The sequence below is a fragment of the Gymnodraco acuticeps genome, unplaced genomic scaffold (assembly GCF_902827175.1).
Source record: "Gymnodraco acuticeps unplaced genomic scaffold, fGymAcu1.1, whole genome shotgun sequence".
NCBI lineage: Eukaryota > Metazoa > Chordata > Actinopteri > Perciformes > Bathydraconidae > Gymnodraco > Gymnodraco acuticeps.
This window is the reverse complement of record NW_022990125.1, coordinates 200,495-223,491: the sequence shown is the minus strand read 5'-3', so window position 1 is coordinate 223,491 and position 22,997 is coordinate 200,495. Positions and strand designations below refer to the sequence as shown.

The 22,997-nt window shown below is 40.2% G+C and overlaps 3 protein-coding genes across 3 annotated transcripts; all 3 read left to right on the top strand.

Annotated features, from left to right (window-relative positions):
• The first annotated feature begins 811 nt into the window (after window positions 1-811).
• On the top strand, window positions 812-3,298 carry LOC117546446 (interleukin-1 beta-like). The gene is made up of 5 exons (XM_034216684.1): window positions 812-878; window positions 1,174-1,395; window positions 1,876-2,040; window positions 2,392-2,525; window positions 2,715-3,298. Exons 2-5 carry the CDS (start codon window positions 1,182-1,184, stop codon window positions 2,952-2,954), a joined length of 753 nt encoding a protein of 250 aa, XP_034072575.1. The 5' UTR covers window positions 812-878; window positions 1,174-1,181; the 3' UTR covers window positions 2,955-3,298.
• Window positions 3,299-3,539: 241 nt separating this feature from the next.
• ckap2l (cytoskeleton associated protein 2-like) lies at window positions 3,540-17,876 on the top strand. The gene is made up of 9 exons (XM_034216728.1): window positions 3,540-3,737; window positions 7,515-7,581; window positions 7,674-7,725; window positions 8,007-9,196; window positions 11,488-11,683; window positions 12,054-12,212; window positions 14,648-14,708; window positions 16,472-16,622; window positions 17,265-17,876. The coding sequence occupies exons 1-9, from the start codon at window positions 3,698-3,700 to the stop codon at window positions 17,572-17,574; spliced, it is 2,226 nt and encodes a 741-aa protein (XP_034072619.1). The 5' UTR covers window positions 3,540-3,697; the 3' UTR covers window positions 17,575-17,876.
• Window positions 17,877-21,676: 3,800 nt separating this feature from the next.
• LOC117546430 (putative nuclease HARBI1) lies at window positions 21,677-22,714 on the top strand. The gene is made up of 2 exons (XM_034216661.1): window positions 21,677-21,762; window positions 21,838-22,714. The coding sequence occupies exons 1-2, from the start codon at window positions 21,677-21,679 to the stop codon at window positions 22,712-22,714; spliced, it is 963 nt and encodes a 320-aa protein (XP_034072552.1).
• Window positions 22,715-22,997: the final 283 nt, after the last annotated feature.

The following is a 22,997-nucleotide window of genomic DNA, read 5'->3' as shown; positions in this document are numbered from 1 at the left end:
CAGCATTGTCCCCAAACTTTAAATCTTCTACACTAATTATTATCAGATGGCACATTTATATTATACCTGAGGACCCTGTGACCTGTAGTTATGATGGAGCAGGGTCATGATGCTGTAGTCAGTGACTGTTGGTGAATTTTCCGTCAATTATTCCTTCAGATTTTATGTGCGTATTAAATACAAATATTGTTTATAAAAAGAAAATATTTGTTTTTCAGTCTTGTGTGTAATTTGATTGAGAGAAAACACCAAGATGTATTTTTTTCTTAATGAATGTGAACCCATGATAACTCTATTTTATTGTTGAATCTGTTTTTCAAGCTTTAGATGTTGCATGTTTGGCAGTTCTACTTGGCAGTTTTTTATTCAATGTGATTCATTGGTGTTTGAGTCCAATTTACAACCTAAAAAAACATGCAGTAAACTTCAATGAAAATTATTTGAATAAAAAATGGTAGGGGGGTTAGCTGGTGAGATGTTTGTTGAATTGAAACATTAAAATATTCTTTAATAGACAACACACTTGTTATTACTGCATTAAATGATGTACTAAATGTTAGAAAGTAGGCTGTATTACCACTCTGATTTCTTATTCAACATGTGCAATAGTGTTATCAAGCTTATAGCTCAATGTGTGTGTCACAATCACACTAAGTCTGAGTAGTGTGTGTAGTCAGTAGGTGTGCAAGTACAGTATTTCATCACACATGTCACAGTGAGCGCATAGAGAGACCATCCCACTTCCTTATGTGGAGGGGGAATTACCTTGACAGTGTATAAAGCCTGCAGATCAGCACAGGCAGACAGAACACCAACAACAGGCAACTGCTGGGATCTTAACCATACACTAAAAACAACTTCTATATTGACCTTAACAGGTAAATGGCTTTTCTTGGCATATTTTTCTCTTTCAATCTTGAGAAGATTTTAAACAGGATATTTGCTTTGCTTTCTTTGATACTCTCTTTAAAATACCTAGTGTAACAAACTGCTAAAACAGCAAAAGTGTTGATATAGGTGTACTAGCTAAACAAGGAAGTGAATGGGTAAATAATCCAATTTAAGATACAGAATATTAGATAAAACTGGTAAAATGAAGCTGTAAACATGTTAATTATGCGGTGTGATTGAGTGACATTTAAAAATCTCTCTGTCCTCCTGATCTTCAATCAGAAAAAAAGATGGAATTCGAGATGAAATGCAACATGAGCCAGATGTGGAGCTCCGATGTGCAGTCGGGGCTGGACTTTGAGATTACCCATCATCCCCTGACAATGAGGAAAGTGGTCAACCTCATCATCGCCATGGAGAGGATGAAGGGCTCAGAATCAACGCTGAGCACTGAATTCAGAGATGAAAACCTGCTCAACTTCATCATGGATAGCATAGTGGAAGGTAATAAAACTGGCTTTATTTCACGGTATCCCTTAACAAAATGTGTGGGCTTTTTTTCTCTGTTAGCAGAGGTTTACATTTGCGCTACCCACAGTGAATCTGTATATATAAAAACAGAAATGCTGTCATCTAATTCATTCATGGAGTAAACATCTGACATCTTGTTGGCCTTTACACACAATGTTATCATTTTTAAATAACTTGAACACCCACATCCATACAAACTTTTTTTCACTTATTTGCTCTTTTAACTCACTTATAACAGTGGGACATCCAACACTGAGTTTATCTATAGCTGTATTTAAAGTCTGTACATGCATACTGTATGATATAATGTATGCTAAGCAGCAGCAGTACATTATTCATGAATGTCTTTTTAAAACATGTGGAAAATAACAACTCTGACAGTTATTTCTCCTTCACAATGAAATCACAACAGCAACATAACTAATCAAGTGTGTAACTTTTCCTTCCCCACAGAGCAAATTGTGTTCGAGTGTGCCTCTGCTCCACCTGCTCAGGTCACACGGACGGGCGTAGAAGAGCAAAACATAACTGACGGCGAGAAGAGGAGCTTAGTTATGGTCCAAAACAACATGGAGCTCCATGCAGTGACGCTGCAGGGAGGCGCTGATTCCAGAAAAGGTGATTACTTGTGACAGTTTGATTGGAAAGTAAGATAATCCTTCTCTATTTTATATATAGAGATAGTGTTCCTAACTAATCGTCTTACTTTAAGCCTTTAAAAGGAGGTCACAAGGTGGAGAACCATTACCCACTTCCCTTTGCAATGTAACGGAAATATTAAGCAGCAGCTTCACTGCACTGGTGTAACTGATTTTATTGTATACAAATGTTAACTTTAAATGTATAAATCATTAACCTGCCTGATGCCTTGTCTTATTGCTGCTGTACATGTTCCTCCTGCATGACAGAAGGTGACATGGTTGTTCCGCTTTCATCAAAGTGAACCTGTATCTTGTGTTCTCTCCTCAGTTTTCCTGAACATGTCGACCTTTTTGCACCCTGCGTCCACCATTGGGGGCAGAACTGTGGCTCTGGGCATCAGGGGCCAACATCTGTACCTGTCATGCCGCAAGGATGGTGACAGTCCAACCTTGCATCTGGAGGTAAAACTCATGAATTATTACATAAATCTCACATAAAGATGACTCCCTTTGTAATAATAAAGGGAAATAGTTCCAATACGGCCTGAAAGAAAAACAGCACATTTGTACATGAATTTACTTTTTGAGCTAGTAATTTTGTCTGGAGTGATAGTCAACCTTCTGACATTATTCTATATTTTCACACCTCAGGCATTGGAGGACAATAGTCTGTTGAACATCAGCTCAGACAGCGACATGGTGCGATTTCTCTTCTACAAACAGGACACCGGGGTGAACATCAGCACTCTCATGTCTGTCGCTCAACCCAACTGGTACATCAGCACAGCAGAGCAAAACAACAAGCCGGTGGAAATGTGCCAGGAGACCGCCAAACGCTACCGCTCCTTCAACATTGGTGAAATCCAAGGAAATGTTGAACGCCAGAGTTAAAAACCTACCAAAGAAACTGGCAGTCTAGATTGACCCTCTTAAGAGGAAAATGTGGATAGTGTAAATTACACTGCACTTTTTGATTTAAAAAAAGCAATGATTTTTTGAAAGTCTCTTTCCTGTATGTACCAAGTACACAAAGTGAAAAGCTTAGTGTACTGACAAAAGTCATGTTTCACCAGAAGGTGGCATTATTGTGCTATCTGGTGAACACCATGTATTTATTTTGCTGATTAACATGATGCACTGTTAATGCTTTTTTTATCTAATTATTTATTATTTATGCACCATTTCAAAATGTGTATTTATTTGAAAGAATGGTAACTAACAAGTATTTAAATTGTGTACTGTGAAATATTTAATAAAGCCTTATAACTTATTAGAATGTGTTCAATGTTCAATCAGTGATAAAGGGATTCACACATAGACTGTATGGATTCACAACAGACATCAGCTGTAGTTCAAACTATTTTTGTTTACATGTTCTGCTCCAATCAGCGCTGGGGTTATGCACATGCGTGGTACTTATTTCAATTCAAATCGTCCAATCAGAGAAGAGTAGGCGTTCAGTTGTGGCAGTTTCAAACCTGGATCCGCGAATTCAGTTGTTATGAAGCTACCGTTAATTTAACCAGAGACGTTACTGAGCATTTGTGCTATAACGTACATTCACCACTACACATGTCCAACGAGACATTTTCCTAACAAATCTGCTGAGGAGAAGAGACTTAAGTCTGATAGAAATGGAAGAAGGAGAGACCGTATCGATACCTTCCAGAAAAGGTTAGCATTGTGAGCTAATTAAGTGTGTTAGGGTTAGCTGCCTTGTGTAAGCTAACCCATGGTAGTGTAGCAAACATTAGCTTAGTGTTGTCTTAGCATGTAAGCGAGCAAACATTTCCTTGTCCAGCTAAATAAATGAACCTCATGGTGATAGTTTGGTGGCCCTGCATATGTGTCATTAGAGGCTTTACATGAGTCTTGTTGAAGATCAAATGCGTAGCGTTAGGGTAGTAATATGGATTTAAGATGATACTGCACTTGTGTTACATATAATGATAAACAAAGCCATATACGTTAAGGTGCTATAAGTAATATGCATTGCGTTTTATTACGTACGTGATTTGGTAAAAATAATTACAAACCGGTGTTGTGCCAAATTATGCGCATTTTAAAATGAAACGTTTACACCTTAAAACGATGCTTAAAACTACAAGTAAACGTCCAGGGTTTTTTTAATGGTAATTTTCAGACTGTGGTCTGTGAGTCGTTTAGTGGTAGCTCATATAGTCTTTATTCTTGTGGTTAAACTGTTCGCTCTTATTTGTTGACGCACAGGTGACGCTCTTGCCTGGGTTGCGGTCGGATAATCCAAAAATCAGCTCGTAACGTCTATATCGTCTATTCCTTGACCTCTGAGTGAAACGTCACGGGGTAAAGGGATAGGAGAATTCAAAAGGATTTAGGAGAAGAGACTGCGGTACAAAGTTTAGAGAATCCGACTGCACTTTCACTATCCGACGTGTTTACGATGCGCCAGCGGACGTCATAAATGTGCGTCTGCTGCTGTGGGGAAACTACAGTTTTCTATACAGCGGACTACAACATGGATGTATAATAAGACAGTGTTTCCCCTAGGATGGAGTCATAGCAGCGGTGCTAAGGCACGTGGGCCCAGCATGTTTAGTGTGCAAAGTGCGCCACGCCAATTTGTTTCTATGTGTCTGCCAGCACAAGAAGGCTCTTGAGGCCTAGTACCAGGGCTGGTTCTAGCCAATTTGCTGCCCCAGGCGAGATTTTATATATAAAGAATAAATGAAAAATCTCTACAAAAGACAAATACACTACAAAAACAGAAACTTATTGACATAGGTAATATAAATGGCTTCAAATGTATTCAGTATTGTATGAACATGTTTGAATTGGGAGGTGGATGTCACATCCTCTAATGGGGTCCGGGGGCATGCCCCCCCGGGAAGATTTATTTGAACATTTTAAAGTAAAATGCTTCAATCTGGTGCACTTTGAGCACACACTTACAAGAGACCTGATCTTGGGGGTACAACTCTAAAACACCCATATGAAAAAGACCGGTTTACATTTTAATAATCAAATAAGTATGTGAACATAACCAATAACCTTCCATAGCCAATAACAAATAAATGTAATTTATATTACATTTATATCTTATTTTACCTAATTAACATATTTATATTTATGCATATTTTTGTATCTCTCCAACTTTAAACGATATTTTTGGTTTACTGTCCTATAGTATACATTGGAATGATTTCAAACCTGTTTTTATTTATCCTAATAATTGTAAAGGACTGCTTTGGAAATATGTGTTTACATAATTTGTAAACACACATTAGTTTGAGACCCACTGAGATAACTTAGACTAAAATTAACTATCTAAAACACTCAGAGTCCTTTACCTCACTGAGCCTCTCAGTCTGACAGGAGAGCTCTCCTCCACCCTCCCTAGTTGTAGAAACATCTACTTCTTATATCCGTTAGCGCAGCTAGCACCAGATTCTAATAACAACAGCGCCGGTACCGGTGCGCTCTCTCGCTCGCACTTTGGCTGTGAGCTGTGGGCGCCTGATAAGCCAACATCCCCCACTTTCATCACTTACTGCGCCCATCGTACAGGGCAAATGAAAAGTGTAACCGGGATGAAAAGGGTGTTACATTTACTTAATTGTGAATGTTGTTACATCAAGGCCGCCGCTATTTGTATATAGGGGAAACACTGTAAGAACGAGGGACTACTGTAAACTCATCTAGAGACTCTGCACCGTGCTCTGATGCTGTTGTTTTATGCTTTATGAACGTGGACAACAGAGAAACATATTCTTCATGACCAAAGTTGGAATTAAAATAAAAAAGGAAAGTGAAACTTATGGTCCACATTAATACAAATGATCCCAATACGTATATGATTGTATGAAAAGATCTTAAAATAAATACAAATGTATTTATTATAAACGTTAGTCCTTAACATCTATCACTGTGTATATCACCATTCAAACATCTTTTAAAAGTTGAACAACCTCCACATGAAATGTTGACTTTATTTGATCATTTCAGTATATATTCAGCATATTTCTCTTTTTGATTATAATAATGATGAACGTTCAAAACAAAGCACTTTGGCAACTTACCACATACGATTTTAAAAAGCTTGATAAGCACCATAACTTTCATGATATCATTTCTCGGTCATAATCGGTTGTTTTCCTGAACGGCCGAATGTTGTGTGACGGCAAATGCTGCGGCCGCAAGGCATTGTGGGGCAGCCTTTTCTCCTTTCGGTCAGGGAGGTCCAGTGGTTCCTAAGCTAAAGGAGGTTATAAAAGAAGTTTGAAACCTCCTTTCCTATCATCTAGAGAATTCGAACGGCACTTATCATGGCTGCCACTGAGGGACTTCCGGGTAATTTCACTCGGTTAGGAAGCTAGCTAAATGGACTATTCGACTTCAGCCCTGGTCCCTCGGCTCATGTCGTCCCCTCGGGCCACCTGCGCGTCAACAAATAATGTCCCCCTGACCAACGTATATTGCAACACCCCAACCATCAAAATACGGAGTGAAAAGTTTAACCACAAGAATCAAGACTATATGAGCTACCACTAAACGACTCAGTCTGAAAATTACCATTTAAAAAAAAAAACTGAACTTTTAGTTTTAAGCATTGTTTTAAGGTGTAAATGTTTCATTTTCAAATGCCGTGACAAGGGGAAAGGGTGCATTTCACGGCGGGGGTGCATAGTTTGGCACAACACCGGCAATGAAACACAGATTTAGAATCGTGATTAAATTATAAGACTAGTATGTCTGTAAGAAATGCACAGGCATGTAATAGTGCCTAAAATAAAAAGAACATTTAACATCATTTGACTTAATAAAAAAATTGGTTGTTAGTGCAAATAAAGGGCAACGCTGCTTATAGTTAGGCTGGATTTAGTGATTTTCAGAGAAAAATAATGTTATTTTGTATCAGATTATTTTTCTTATTATTTTCTATATAAATCTTCTGTTCAATATGTTATCAGATTGTAAACTAGGTATCTGATGTTCAGCTAATCAAATCAATTAACCAATTGTTTAAGCTTTAGTATGCTGCAGAAAATGTAGATATTTCACTAGAGTGAACATTTAGGTTTATTACCGACCTGCAGCCAGATGGCAGCAAGTGCCTACTCAGTTCCTATTTTGCATGGTTGGTGAAAGTTAAAGTTCAATTAAAGCTATATATATATATATTTACACACAGGTCTTACAGGTAGAGTCACTGAGATCCCAATATATTTTAAAAAGGTACTTGTGTACAAAAATATAAACACATACATTTCTAACATTAGTGGGCATACCGATAATTTCAAGACATACATTATTCTTATGTATGCAGACATATATATTTAATGCTACAGTATGTGGCCTTCATATTTTTGGTTCGAACACTACACATGCATATTTAATATGGAATAAATGTATAGGTTGAGTATAATGGAACAAGACCAATGCTGAATTCCGGTTTAATTTGTTTTGTCACAGAGCTGCGTAAGCAGAAGCTGATGGAATACTTGGCAGGAAAGGGAAAGCTGAAACCGCCCAACCCTAAGTAAGAGAAACAACACTGCAAGACTAACAATGTGTCCATCAAATGTTATTTTTATTTCTTTGATACATGATGAACTCAATTTGACTTCACAGGCCATACCTCCGTGATGACTGGCAAGTTAAGAATCCTGTCATGTCTACACAGGTGAGTGTATGAGATTGTTTATTTATCTTGTTGGGGAAATTCCAACTACTCATCCCACAAGACTCCAAACCCTTATTTGCCTCGTTTAAATTAAATGATTTGAACCTTTATTTGTGGCTGACTTTACCTTGTTGGTGAAATTGCAACCCCACTTATTCTAACAGAATCAAACACTTATTTGCCTCTTTTAATTTAAATTAAATGATTTGAATATTTGGGGCTGACTTGGCTATCATCCATGTCTCGCTATTGTTTTTTCTAATCATTTTGTTGTTTTACAGGTTGTTAATGGAAAAGAGAACAAGACTCCAGCTGACAGATTAAGATATGAAAGTACAAAAAGTCAAAACACTCAATCCGCAAAACATCCGGCCAAAGGGGCATTTGGTATCGCAAACAACGTGAATGTAAAAGGCAAAATCCTGACTGTACGACAGAATACCAATCACCCATCTGCAACCTCTGGCGTTGCACAGGCAAAACCTAAACAAAACCCTGTGCTGACAACAACGTACAACGCCGTGTCCTCCAAATCCAACCTTATCGCAGCCAGCCACCTCAAAAAGCAGCCAAACACCAGAAAACCGCCTTCAGCCAAAAATTCAGTGAGTACAGCTGTAACAAAATCAAACGGCAAATTGGGCGGCAGCTCGAACGCTACCTGGTCATGTCAAATGAAGACAAACAGCGTCAGGATGAGTCTTGGCCCTATGGTCAAAACAAAAACTGGACTCATTCCTACAGTGATTCAGCCAAGAAACAGTCAGAACTTAACACACACCTCTTCAACAGCCGCTCATACGAACACCGCCACCACAGCTTCTGTTGCTAACAAGGTGAGATCCAGCACCTCGTCATCAGTTTCCGTTTCCCAGAGGTCTGACCTGGCTCAGAGGAGAACACTACCTACCACTGCTCTAAATAACACAGAGAGAACAAGAGCTGGGTTTCGAGTTCAAAATCAGAACATGACTAACTCTAAACCACTTTTGGGTAAACCGCCATCTTATAAGACTCAGCTATCATGTGGACTGAAATCAGTGTCCACCTCCTCCAAATACACAGCTATTAGACCAGAAGGGAGAGTAGGGATGTCAAAATCTGTTAAATCGAGTGGTCAACCTACAGTCACGTCCACAAAACAGACAGGGCAAAGAAAGGGCCAACAATGCAAAGTCGTCCCCCCTACAGTCATAGGGGTTACAAGTGCTGCTGTGGCTGAGCTGGCAGTGAAATCTAAGACATGCAAAAAGACAGATGATAAGAAGGGACACATTTCAGCAAATGCCCCTCCACCACAAGCAGGTTTTAAAAGAACAAGCGCTCCAGTGGTGTCCCAGACAGTGCCACGGGCTGGTAGGACCATCAGCCACACCAGTCAGGCCACACTCACGAAGACTCCAAAGTTCCCGGTCAGGGTCATTCCCCAGACGGAGGGAAAAAAACTGACTGCTGCCCAGGAGGAACGAATGTAAGTAGGATAGTACGATGACCTGTAAATCTACCTGACCTGTACATCTACTATATCATGAAACTACCAAGTTAGTTGACAGTGAGAGTATGGCTCATGACTTTGATATGTTGCCGCGGCAGGAGGGCTGCAATACCTCAGTTCTTCATGTGTGTTACTCAAATGGAAAGGTTCATTTAGTGAGGAGTCAAAATAATGTGTCGGTTGTGTTTTGTAAACTCAACCCTCACTGAAGGCTACTGTTCAACAAGTGCTCACCAGTCGGTGTAAGCAAATCTCAAGTCACCCCCCCTTGTTTTAAAACTAGCTATGCCTGTTTGGTGTTTTACTCTGCTTCATGTAGAGTAGCTTTCCCTTGAATTTGTGCTTATGTTAAACCTCTTTTTTTTTTTTTAATCCTACTAACTGTGCGTTTGAGGATAATGGCCGTTTGGCTGCATTTTAACAATGACTTGTACAGTTAGCTGGGTACTGTTAGACTTTTACTACATCGGGGCTAAACCTGAGTGTTCGATTAAACATTCTCTTTTCTTGTAATTCAGGGACTACATTTTTTGTCATTACCTTATGTCACACCAGGCAAAAATAATCTGAGAAAACACAATAAAGGAATAAATAATAAAATATTAAAACAAAGGGTGAAGACCAGAAGTAGAATATGTGTTGACAACATAATCAACAGCGTTTTACAGAAATATAGCAAACGGTTTGTCCGATCTCAGGGTGTTGTGGAAATATTTTCCAAGGCCCATAACTTTGACCCAGTGTATCAGTTCAAACTGTCCTGACTGAGCACAGGCACCTGTAACCTTGGCTGCTGTGCTCTCAGTGTTTTGTCTCCCTGTTCCTGCCTGTTGGCGTCAGCTGATAGAGGTGTTATCATTCTATCTTGTTATGCAGCATGTTGATGATGCTCTCTGAACTAGCTAAATACATGGGTCTGGGGTAGAGTTCTTCAGAATTGACGTGGCAACTCTACCGTGAAGTCAGAACCTCTGACTCTTGGATTTGTGATGTGAATCCTCCGGCCGTTAACTCCAAATAAACCATCATGTGTTTGACATCAAAGCTACTGCTCTTCCCGTGTCTCCTTCCTGAGTCGGTGACTCCCACTGCATAGCTACACAGAAGTTTCCTCTACACAGGGCGTGTACTTTCTTTGTTTCCCAAGTGATCAAATCTGTGTGGGTGGACAGTAGGGGTGGGCGATATCACAACATTTGAATTCGATCCGATACCAAGTATTTCAGGGCCAGTATCGCCGATACTGATATAAAATAAAATGAAAAGCTTCTTATGTACTTTTATATAGGGGAGAGCTGCATGACATGATTTTTGAGCTGAATGCATCATAAATAGACTACATCTGAATTCATTTTCATGATTAAAGACAGGACAGTTTTTATAGACAAATAAACACATCACAGTTCGCTAAGTTTCATTGACAGTTGTGAAATAGCTCCACACAACGCTCCTCTTTCTCTCAGCCATCATGTGCGTGTGTGTGTGTGTGTGTGTCGCACTCGCGAGTCGCTGGCGGCTGCTGTCCTGCCCTGCTGGTTGCTGTCAGTCAGCTTGATAATCGGCATTCAGACAACAAGCGCGCTGCAGTGGAGAGAGAAGAAAAGAGCGCATATACTTGTGTTCGTCTGCACATAGTTTTTGATTAAATTGACGAGTAGAGGAGAGGGGGGAAAAAAAGTATAAAAGTATCGATCCTATTGGCTCTAGTATCGATATTTTGAAACGTAACATAATATCGGAAGTAGAAGAAGAAATCAGCTAAAGAAAGATCAAAATATCAATTTGGGATGAGATCAATTTCAGATCAACTGGTATGGGAAGATTAAAGATATCCCCATCAATGTTTCCATGTCCCGACCCAATCTGAGCTAGTGATCATTCTTATTTGAATGATAGTGATGAAATGCACATTCACTATGATGTCAATGGATCCTGTGGACACACCACCAATCTGACAGCATCAACAGGCCGCTCAAAAATATGACTGACCCACATCAATATGAAAGTATCCTCTGACAACTATATATATTATTATGTTTGTCAAATAGAAGTAGGAAACTAGATAAAAGCAGACTCAGCGTGCTTAAGCAAGTTATACAAGAAGATGATTTTCATAAAAGGCTGATCTGTTCCTTTAAATTTGTGTAAAAGTCCAGTTTCCCCTAATTTGTCCTTGGACTTCTGTCATTCCTCTTCCCTTGTTTTATGTGCTCTCCAATGAAGTATGAAATGTGTTATCTAACCCTACCCTATTGTTTGATTTAAAGAAAAAAGCTGCAGGAATGGCGGGAAGCTAAGGGTATTTCCTACAAGCGTCCCCCGATGCCGGTGAAACCTGCGGTCAGGCTCACTGTCGCCATGCACCAGCCTTTCTGGGGCCCCATGAATGAGGAAGACGAGGTCCATTCCCTCATCTCTGCCGTGGACAGATCCCTGGCTGACTGCATCATATTGCTCGCAAAGGTACACGGCGCAGGAATTTCCTTCTCTTTGGTTTCCATGGCCTTCTTTAATGGTGATGTAATCTCCCACTGCACAATCCCATGGAAGTTATATGGTGGTGGAAATATGCATTGACTTAGTTTGATGGGCTTTGAATGGCAAATTATTAAAAATAGATGTTAAAGTGGGGGTGGATTCAAAAAAGGCCTTGTTTAAAAGCAAGCCATTCACAGCCAACATTTTTGGCGGGCTAAAGACCTGCTATTATTATACAGAGGGCTGATGATTGTTAAACAGCCTCAAACCCCTTTACTTTATTTCTTTATAAAGTAGGATATGGCTTAATTTCTTATAGGTTAACCTTTTTCTGATATGCTCCTCTCGTCCACAGGGCTGCCCTCCGGAGCAGGTGAAGGGGGTCCTCTCACGGCTGCCGGCTGTGTCCAAGAAGTTTGCCAAATACTGGATCTGCCAGGCCCGTCTGATGGAGCAGGAGGGCAACATGGAGGTCCTGCCAATGTTCGAAGAGGCTGTTGGCGTTGTGCTGGAGGTAAGACGTCAATGATATTCAATTGAAACTAATATTTTACCCAATCATTTTTTGTCATCAAATATGCCCCTAGGAGTTTTCTTGTAAAGGGCTGTTCCCAAATATCCGAATATTCGTTCGTTGCCGCTGCACTGCGGCTGCCAAATTGAATTTATTGAAATTTCCAATATCAACTAAGAGCTTGTGTCTCTTCGGGGGGTGCTAACACTTAACCATCAACTTTATCCTTTACTTTTTCGTTACCATGCATGCGAATGAGTCGCTTTTCGGCGCCTCCCGCTTTTTAATGCTGATTTGGATGACTTGTGTAATTCGTGGAGAACCGAAGCGTTTTCGTTTTTGGGGGGGTGGGTCCGACTCACGGACTGACGGACAACTTCTCACTTAAAACATTTTTTAAGAAATCTAGACCGCAAAATAATTAAACAAGCGAGAGTCTGTTTTTTCCTGGCCAAGGACAAGTTCCTTGAACACAACACGAGCGTAACCTGTCTTCACGTGGTATGTCTCGTCTGAAAGGGGTGTAGAGCAAGCCCCCAGGAAGTGCGCCGGACTCTGTGCCAATATTCGTTGTGTCCAAACGGCAGTACTGCAATTTCCTTGACGTCACCCGGCCCAAAACAACTTTTTCCCATTGACTAACATTGGGAAAGAGACGTCTGTAAATCGGTGGATAATTTTTTTGTAACTAAATAAACTATTTTATAGCCCTTATTAGAATCATTCGGTCCTTAAAGTTGTAAAATGCACTAATAGCCGAATCTAGATTTATTGTCTCTGTCCATTCATTCTAGTGAGCCGAGAGTGGGGGGGGCGGGGCTTAAGGGGCGCATGCTCTGTGAGCGCACATACGGGTTCTTCTGCTCTGACAGCCAGGCATGACGGGTAATCTTTGACGTTTCGCTCTCTCAAAAGTTGGGCCATTTTGTCTCATAGGAAAGAATGAGACCCCGCCTCCCACGCTGTATCCAGTTCTTATTATACATCCATGGTATAGAGTGGGTTAGTGCTAGATCGTATACCTCTTGGGTTTTAGGCGGAAGTGACGTAACCTGCCACCCAGGACAAGAGACGAGCATGAATACATAATTTTTCCACAAAAATATCATAAATATAATATTTTGAGAATTCATAACTTTGGAGGACAGCAGGCTATTACTAATATTTTTTTTAAAATGACATCTCACAAGAAGAAAAGCACAGATGGCATTTAACACTCAGAAAGCCACTGAGTGCGTTTTTTCGGATTACAGTGACACACACAGTACCAGGTTTATTTTTTTTTAAAAAGGTGGAGATTTTTTAGGAGTGTGCTCCCTCTCACTCCTGTTCACTGCAGGACTCCAGAGTCGCGAAGAGCCCATGCTAAATTAAATTAAATGTGTCTACTTTTACTACCAGATGTGCTATCAGTGGCTGCAAAAGTTGTCGACTTCTAATCCACGATTACGCACTTCCGCCGCCTAAAACTCAGGAGGTATACGATCTAGCACTAACCGTGTAGAGTGCTGACGGAGAGCACCGGAACGCCGCTCCAGCTCTTCAAATATTGCAGTACCCATAAGGAGCCGTACACATGCCGCAGTTTTTGCGTGGCTGTGTCTTTAGTTGTAAGCCCAGTGGCGATCTGTTGTTATTAGCATCTGGTTAGCTAGCTATGCTAACGATTCGAATATAAAGAGCTTTTTCTACAACCAGGTGGAAGATTGTTCTCTCCTTACAGACTGAGAGGCTCAAATAACCTCAGCTCAGTGAGGTTAAGGCACACCTTGGTATGATCATTATAGTTATAAAAATATATAAAATGATGTCACATAGCTATGATCATTTTGTGGCAAAAAAAGAAAAACATCGGATGAGTTATGAGAAATACTACTTTTTGTGATTGGTTTTTATTTAGTTGGTTGAGTTTAGAAGCTCATGCAATAATTTCCTAAGAATATTCCCTGGTGTTCAGTTAGAACATGTGAAATTATAAAGTCATGAATCTGTCTCCCGCTCTGTAGTGTTTTAAGCATGGCGTAATCACTGCCTGAGGTCAAATATTTTTCTTCACATAAGATTTAATAAACTCTCCGGTAGCAATTCACCTCTTAGTCACTGTGTTTTTAAAAAAAGAGCCCTGTGAAGCAATCAGCGTTTCCGCCAAGTGGGCGTCTTGGCGTCATTGTCTGGATATTGCAATACTTCTGCACTTACCATTTACTCTAAAACGCTTGGAGCCCATTCAGTCAACATTTGTTAGTGTGTTTTTAGAAAGCAAGGGGATTTTAACATTCGCAGATTGAACTGTCCATCACTGCTCTGTTCAGCTTTTGATATTACTCCTGTCAGCTTGATCTGTTGGCATGTGATCATAATCAAAGGTGATTGTAGTCTGAAATTAAAACAATCCCTCTCTGTGTTAAGTGTCTTTGCTTTTATTTTTGTTGTAGCCAGTGGACGAGCTGCGGACTGTGGTGTTTGAGATTCTGAAGAGAAAGGAAGAGATCCAAGGTAGTTGGCAAATGAGCCTTGTTTGTAACCACTGTGTGTTTTTCACCATTCATATTATTTATGATGGCATCAATGAACTGTGTTGCATTGTTTACATTGCACACATATCAATCAGTAGATCATTTGGCCTCATGATGTATGCAGCTGATTATCGTCTCGTACGTTCAATATATTGTGTCTCACTCAATTCACCCATGTAGCACGGCTGTGTGTTTTATCAAAAATATATGTTTTTCATGTATTTTGGTTTCATGATGGGGCGGCTTAGTTTGACATTATTTGGAAAGAACACTGTTGTTTGTTGTATTGTTACCATTATGTTGATATAGCCAAACACATCTGTTATTACAGTAAAGGCACATGCCACAAAATGTAAGCGCCACGGCAGTCTTTTTCAAGACGGTCAAAGAAACTATAACACAGAATTAACAATAGGGGTGCAACAACTAATCGACTTAATCGATTAAATTAGTTGCCAACTAATTCAGTCGTCGATTCGTTGGTGACGTCATCACGTGTGTTTTATGAGCCGTTAAGCTCCAACGTTATTGGTCTTTTATCGGTACTGGAGACATTTAAAAAATACATGTCATGTATTCTTGCTACAAAAACATGATATCGCAGTCTTAGTGTCGCCAACTCGTTTCTAATATGCAAAGGCAACAAATGCGTCTATGATGTATTTTCGATCAGACGAGATCTCTCTCCCCCGTCTGTGTGCGAGGGGGCGGGGCAGTTTACACACACGCAGCTGCTACATGCAGCGGAGCACACTGCGGAGATGGCGGAGAGAACGCGCTCCGAGGTGTGGTTAAACTTTACCCGTCTCGATGTGGACAATGCTCGTTGCCAAAAGTGCAATAAGAGTTTAGCATGTAAGCACGAGCAATTTGTCTAAACATTTAGCAAAAGTGCTCCACATCCAGACGGAGGAATGTACCGGGTTCGACTGTCTTTCTAGTAGCTCTGTAGCCCCGTCCACGAGTAACGTTTCTACGTCAGGTGTTATGTATGCTAGCAGCAACACAGAGAGTTAACTCAATGATTCAAACATGGGTTAATGATTAGAGGTAACTGAGTTATTTATTTTGTTAAAGTTTCAGCTATTCTGTTTACAGTTCTGTCATCAGATTATTTAATACGATTTGTTAAAACATTGTTGTTTCTTTTGATGTGAAATATTATTTATTTTATTTAAATTAAAAGCAATGTTAGTTTTGTTCAAAATGTGTTTAGTTAATTTAATAATATATGTATTTTTGAATCAAGTATTCATCTTTATTGTCTTCATTGTTAGTTTCCACACGTCTAAAACAACCTCAAGCTAAATCTAAAAGTTGATAAATAAGAGCGTTTGAGAAGTTGTGCAAGGCATACAGTAATAGTCCGAATAGTCGATTAATCGTTTCATTAATTGATAGATTAATCGATTATCAAATGAGTCGTTTGTTGCAGCCCTAATTAACAATAGTGTTAAATTCGGCCAAAGCTTTATTAATTTAAACTTCCTTCTGCTGACTTTTCTGGAGCAGAAAATATTGCTGTCTGAGAAATAGGACTATGAACTTCAGTCAAACCTTTCAATCGATATCAGTTAGTGCAGACTAGATAATAAAAATAAAATCAATCAGAAACTACATCATCTGAATCTGTATTGTAATATTAATGCAGTGTAAACTTGCACTACAGATATGCCGCTTGTGCCTTTTTTTTTAAGTATCCTAACATGAAAATAAATTCAAATTTTCATATTTTTTCTGAAGCAAATGAGAGAGAGGAGGACCAAATTCCAACAAACGAAGGCACTCCTGAGAGTATCGACATCCCGATGACTCCTCAACCTGTCAGAGCCCTTATCTATGGAGAGAGAGGAGACTCATCAGTGGTGAAGTACAAGATCACAGCAAGGCCTGGGTATGTGGGAATCATCATTTTGACTTTCAGAAACGCTGTGGAGCATTACTGACCCCTTTTATGACTTTTAAACAAGACATAGTAAAAGGTTTGGAACCCAATACGAACTGCCCCCTTCCAACTGCCACGCTATCTGTGGTCTCACTCAGAGCTGAGTGAGGCTCCCTCCTTTAGGGGGAGGGGTGTAAATACAGCGTCAGGCTTTGGGACCAACTCCCCTCTCTCCGACAGAAACAGGAAACGCTGTAACTTTTCGTAACAACGGTTCCAAATCATCATCTCTTGGACAATAAATCATATATATAACTAAACTAAAGCACAATTATTTATTTCTATTTCAGAAATATTTTGGATCGTTTATTTCTAGTGTCTTCATTTCTCTTATGTACATTGCCTTGTTCCTTATGCTGCTGCAACACAAACATTTCCCAAATTGGGATCAATAAAGTACTTATATCTAACACTCCAAAAATCTTTAATGGTGTTTCATGTTTTGTAAACCTTTTTTATCTGATGTTTAGAAGCTGCTTGGTTGTTTAAGCAGTCCCTATAAATAAAAAAAATGGTTATAATGAAACGCACATATTTCGTTGTCAATGTCAAAAGCACTAAAATTCAGGATTATGTTGTTCTTTTCCTCAGTGGCCCTCCGAGCCAAAAGAAGGAACCGGTGAGGGTGAACGGCCAGGAGGTTCGCTTCTTCACTCCAGTCAGACGCTCGGTGCGAATCGAGAGATCCTCCCTCCGATACCCGGCGTCTCTCCAGGAGCACGACCTCTGCGTGGCCTCCTACGCTGACCTGATCTCAGAGGAGGATGCCGAGAGGAGTGAGGAGCAGGAGGGAGGGGAAACCAGCCCGTATGCAGACAACACGCCCATGTACGTCTACAGACAGAACGAGGCGCTTGAAGACAAGGTGTTCGTCAAGTTGGTCTACGATGAAGACGTCTGACTTCAATCACCACCAGTTTGTATTCGATGTAAAACTCAAATGTTCAGCATTCGTCACTGGACGAAGGTCAAATGTGCGTGCATACTTTGGTGTTTTCAGATTCTAAACTTTTTACAAGAATTTTTACTTGTAAAGATATTCCAGTTTAAATTATAGGCAATGAGCTGATTTTATAAATGTATTTCTCAAACCTGCTTGGCAAGAATGACTGCCTTATTATTTGGTCCCTGTATTATTGTTATTCCATCAAAGAATGTAATGTACATAGTAAAAATAAATGTTTTTTTTACAAAAAATATAAATACCTTGTTTTATTAATACAAACACTCACACTCATGGGAAGCAAGTCTCAGAATCACTTTATTTAGTTGGGATGCTTAGGCTGATACTTCAATTAGCTGGAGATGGATGTCAGATGTGTTGAAATCCAGTGATCACAAAACCACTGTAGGTAATAAAGTTACATCCACCTAAAAATCATTATTTTATTTAAAAAACGTAATAATGCAGTATTAAAAAATCTTAAATAACCAACGGCAAATACACTTCAACTTCCACAGTTAGTTAAAGGTCCCATGTCATGGCCATTTCTACTGATCATAATTCCATTGTTGAGGTCTACTAGAATACATTTATATTGTGCTATTTCCTGTGTTAGAGTTTTACCCGCAGGGATCACCAACTACATTTGTCCAAGGGCCAAAATGTATTCAATAGACATTGACATCGCAGGCCAGCGATTTTTATATAGCCCAGAATTTTGAAGTTGACGTGGGGGGGGGGTTAGCAGACTCTTCACGCTAACGAAGGATCACTTCTAGGCAGGGTTGGGAGGGTTACTTTGTAAATGTAATCAGTTACTGATTACTGAATACATGAATACATACGTGTCTTAAAAACGTATTCAGATTACTTTTGGAATACTTTCTTTTTCCATAACAGATGGGTATGTTTTGGTGAACAGGAGACACTTGTTTTACTGTTTTAATGGCTTATCAAGAACTCAAACACAACATCTTGGTGTCATTCGCTCTCTCTCATCTGCACCCCACATAAAACACATCACCCGGACTGCATTCTTTGTACTGTCTTAAAACCTTTCCTTGGCATATGTTGCCCCTAAATAGAATGAATTATCATTATTATTTATTATCTGAAACAATGTAATAACTTTTAAAACTTTTTCCAGTCACTTGCCCCATGCATTCAGCAGCAGCAGGCCATTCACTTTGATTTGATCCCGTTATGAAATGTCATCATTTCCACAATAAATAAATGCTACATAAACGTTATCTTGCACATTTTATCTAACCATCTCCGTTTCTAACTTTCAATATATTTTAAAAGAGATCTTTCTTTCTCTCTCATCTGCGTGCGGGGGCGGGCCTCACAGACACGCTGCATCTCTCTCTCGCTCACATGCTGCAGTGTGCACACAGTTCTGCCGGTAATGAATATTACATTTTGTGAGGAAACTTTTCCACCAATAATTCCAATAAGTATTCACTTCAGGTTTACGAAAGTAACTGTAATCAGATTACTCGATCCTGACCTTCTACAGGTGCACCATAGAGAGTATCCTGACTGGCTGCATCACAGCCTGGTACGGCAGCTGCACCGCCCTCAATCGTAAGGCTTTACAGAGGGTGGTGAAAACTGCACAGAACATCACCAGGACGGAGCTGCCATCCATGGAGGATCTTTACTCCCAGCGGCTCAGGAAGAAATCCCTCAGGATTATAAAAGACCCCCATCACCCCAGCCACAAACTGTTCAGTCTGATGTGCACAAACTTGGATGAACTGAGGTTCATAATTGCATCAACAACAGATGCAGCCTCGGAAAATCTGCCGCCAACAGAGGATACATTTCAACAACATATGTACAAAGAGCAATGTTTCATACAGCGATATGGTGTCACAGCCCAAACCCAAACCCTTGTTATGGAGTCCTATTGGCAAGGGGTGGATTGTCAGAGATGGGGCCATTAAACCAGTGCTATTTACAAAACCCCCAGCACCTACAGAACTGAGAGACATTACTCACTTGTATTGCAAAGTGTGGAGAGAGTGGAAAGTGCCAGTGCCTCTCTGTCGGCCTTCCCTGCACGGAGTTCTGCACCTGCTGTGCAGAATGTCAAAATGTGTCCCCTAATGTTTCTGAGGAACCTGACAATTAACATTATATTCTACTATCTATATACTTGACCTCTCACAGAATTATTTGATGAATTGTATACTGTACTTTGAATTAAGGTTCCAGTTTCAATACAACCTGTACTATTTACACCTATGTTTTAGAGGCTTGCAATTTAGAACTAATACAGTTTATTGTATTGGGTTACTCTTATTCTGACTATTTGGTGATGTAGTTCAGCCACCTGGTATTTCCCTCTCCAAATATAATGACCATCAGAGTGAGCATTCTTAACTTATAGGCTATTGTGCCACTTATCCCCCATTCAGAATGTGACTGTCTCAGAGAAGAGGTAGGCCTATGTCTAAAGAAATCTCATTTGAAATAGAACTGTACCAGATACCAGGCTTTGAATGAATGCTTTATTGTTGTTACCCTAGTGGGAGTATTTTTTTTAATTACAATTTCATTATGATTTGATGTCCTTTATGTATTTAAAAATATAATTAAACATTATAGATGTCTCTGCAATGTGGTCTCTTGTCCCAGGGCCCAAGAGTTCAAAACTTTTAATCTCAATCAGATCCGATCAGATTTTGAAATCCCATTTGTTGTGATCCAGGATCAGACAAGTCAGCCAAATGTTGTCCCTGGAGTTCAAAGCAATTCAGGATAGGATCAATCTGATCCAGATTACGACTTTTCAAGATGACTAGATCCTGAATATCAGTGCTTTAATCCTACCGATCGCCATCTAGTGGACATGAAAAATAATACAAGGAAGACAAGAGACCACATTGCAGAGACATCTATAATGTTTAATTATATTTTTAAATACATAAAGGACATCAAATCATAATGAAATTGTAATTAGGGTAACAACAATAAAGCATTCATTCAAAGGCAGCTGGATCATCCAGGCGTGCTTTGAGGAGCTGAATTCTCAGTGAGGTTTCAGTTTGCTGAAGCCGGCACAGCTGTATTTGTTCTTCGGCCAGACGGATCTGCATCTCTGCCCTCTCCATTTCACGGCTCAGCAGAGTCTCGTAGGCATCATCCCTCTGCTCTGGTTTTCTGGTGCGCTTGCATTTTCTCTTTAGAGGTGGCTCTTGCAGTGTGTCATCAGGCCTGGCTGAAGGTCCAGCTTCTGGATCCACATGGGTCAGGAGGACCTCATCTTCAATGGTGTGTGTCACATCAGGTGCATTGACGACCTGAAATGAAAGTTTATCAATATACTTTATACCCCTTAATAAGATGATCACAAGCATGCAACCTGGAAAAGTGTAGTACTAGGATGCTATGTAAGACATATAGCCATTGTAGTACTATGAAAATAACAATTATACAAGATAATAATTGTAATTCTATAGGAACAAGGATAAAATCACACATACCTGCGACTCACCATCCAGTACAACGTTTGGTATTCCATGTAAAGATTGTGACTGCTGACCACCAATGATATCAAGTACCACATCTGTGTATTGTCCCCTTTTATGTGGTTTGTTACCCGTCTGTGGGTTTTTAGCCTGGCTGTGGTCTTTGGTAGCTTGCTGCTTCAAATTCTTCCACCTCAACCTCACTTGGTCCACCGTCCTCTTGTGTCCAGATCCTGTGGCATTCACATTGTCTATAACTTCCATCCATATTCCGCTCTTTACTTTAGTCGCTCCACCCTCTCTGTTAAAGTTACCAACTATGGAGTCATAATTGTTCCTTACACCCAGCAGCAGTGCATGGGTCTCAGCAGATGTACAATTAGGCCCCTTTTTGTCCATCTTTCCAACTCAATGGTTTGGTCAGGGCAGCAATTAGTTTTATAGGTCTGGCCTTGCTATTAATTACATAATTAACCACAGGCCCTAACCAATCTGGACATTCATTCCAGGTGTGTATTTGCAATTAGTTGTTATTCAGAGACTGATGTAGGCCTACTGACTGAAACAACAGTCAGAACACAGTCATGGCAGGGATTGATCACATCTTCCATGCTGGAAGGAGAGGTTACCGCCAAAGGGTCCACACCGAGCGCCCCAAACCTCTCCAACAGTACACAACAGAAGAACTGTACAATCGTTTTTGATTTGGACTTGATGACATCAACTACATTGCTGATCTTGTCAGGTCACAACTGCAGTGCAGAACCTTGCGGAGTCATGCTCTGACTGTAGAGGAACAGGTCCTCATTGCCCTGCGCTTTTACGCATGTGAAACATTCTATGAGGTCATAGCTGACAGCATGGGAGTCCACAGGACAACAGTGGGTGAAGTGGTGACAGCTGTGTCTGATGCACTGGCTCGCCTGCTGGATCACTTTGTGACTTTTCCCACTGATGGCCAGATTGCCAAAGTGAAGCAGAACTTTTTTTTTCTGGGAGACATGCCCAACACCATTGGGGTGATCAACTGCACCCATGTACATATTCAAGCACCTCGTCAGAGGGAGTGGGAATATGTCAACAGGAAAGGGAGGCACAGCATCAATGTGCAACTTGTGGGAGATGCTGACCTTGCCATCACCAACTGTGTTGTGAGATGGCCTGGGTCAGTCCACGATGCACGTATCTTCAGAGAGAGCCGGTTGTTCACTGAATTCCAAACCAACAGGCCGGATGGAGTTATATTAGCCGACAGTGCCTACCCACTCCTACCATGGGTGATGACACCTTTTCCCACGGCCAACACTCCTTCACAGATGCGCAACAACAACGCCCATGGAAGAACAAGGTGTGCCATTGAGCGCTTGAATGGAGTACTGAAGAGGCGTTTTGCATGCCTCAACTATCTGAGAGTGGAACTCCAAGGAGCATGCCAAATAACACTGGCTTGTATTGTGCTACACAATATCGCTGTCCATCGCAGAGTCCCCCTCTCTGACATCGATGATCCCCCAGAGCCCCTCGCACCTGCTGATGATCTAGGCCCACCTATGGATTTCCCTCTAAATGAGAGACTGAGTGGTGGTGCAAGGCGAGATGCTATTGTCTGCAATTACTTTTGAAAGGTGATGGACTTTTTTTTGTTGAAGATATTTTTAATTTAATCTAAATTACATTTGTGATTGACAATCTTTGTTGTGATACTTTCATGAGCATAAACATTTATGTCATCAACATTTGGTTGAAAACAAAATAGGACACCACAAGCGTGAACAAAAAATGGAAAAATAAAATGTATTTCCCATGAAGGCTAAAAATGGTGTATTATTTCAGTTAACAAACTTTGCCATCTAATTTAAATTGAAACATATTTTAAAATAAATTGTACAGTACATTTTACTCTGG

What these genes read in the sequence shown, in the direction of transcription:
- ckap2l (XM_034216728.1), top strand. Translation starts at nt 3,698, where the DNA reads ATGGAAGAAGGAGAGACCGTATCGATACCTTCCAGAAAAG. An exon ending in ATCCTGTCATGTCTACACAG is followed by an intron (nt 7,726 to 8,006) that starts GTGAGTGTATGA and finishes GTTGTTTTACAG; the next exon opens with GTTGTTAATGGAAAAGAGAA. An exon ending in CTGTTGGCGTTGTGCTGGAG is followed by an intron (nt 12,213 to 14,647) that starts GTAAGACGTCAA and finishes TTTTTGTTGTAG; the next exon opens with CCAGTGGACGAGCTGCGGAC.
- LOC117546430 (XM_034216661.1), top strand. Translation starts at nt 21,677, where the DNA reads ATGGCAGGGATTGATCACATCTTCCATGCTGGAAGGAGAGGTTACCGC. An exon ending in CGCCCCAAACCTCTCCAACA is followed by an intron (nt 21,763 to 21,837) that starts GTACACAACAGA and finishes TGATCTTGTCAG; the next exon opens with GTCACAACTGCAGTGCAGAA.
- LOC117546446 (XM_034216684.1), top strand. Translation starts at nt 1,182, where the DNA reads ATGGAATTCGAGATGAAATGCAACATGAGCCAGATGTGGAGCTCCGAT. An exon ending in CATGGATAGCATAGTGGAAG is followed by an intron (nt 1,396 to 1,875) that starts GTAATAAAACTG and finishes CCTTCCCCACAG; the next exon opens with AGCAAATTGTGTTCGAGTGT. An exon ending in GTCCAACCTTGCATCTGGAG is followed by an intron (nt 2,526 to 2,714) that starts GTAAAACTCATG and finishes TTCACACCTCAG; the next exon opens with GCATTGGAGGACAATAGTCT.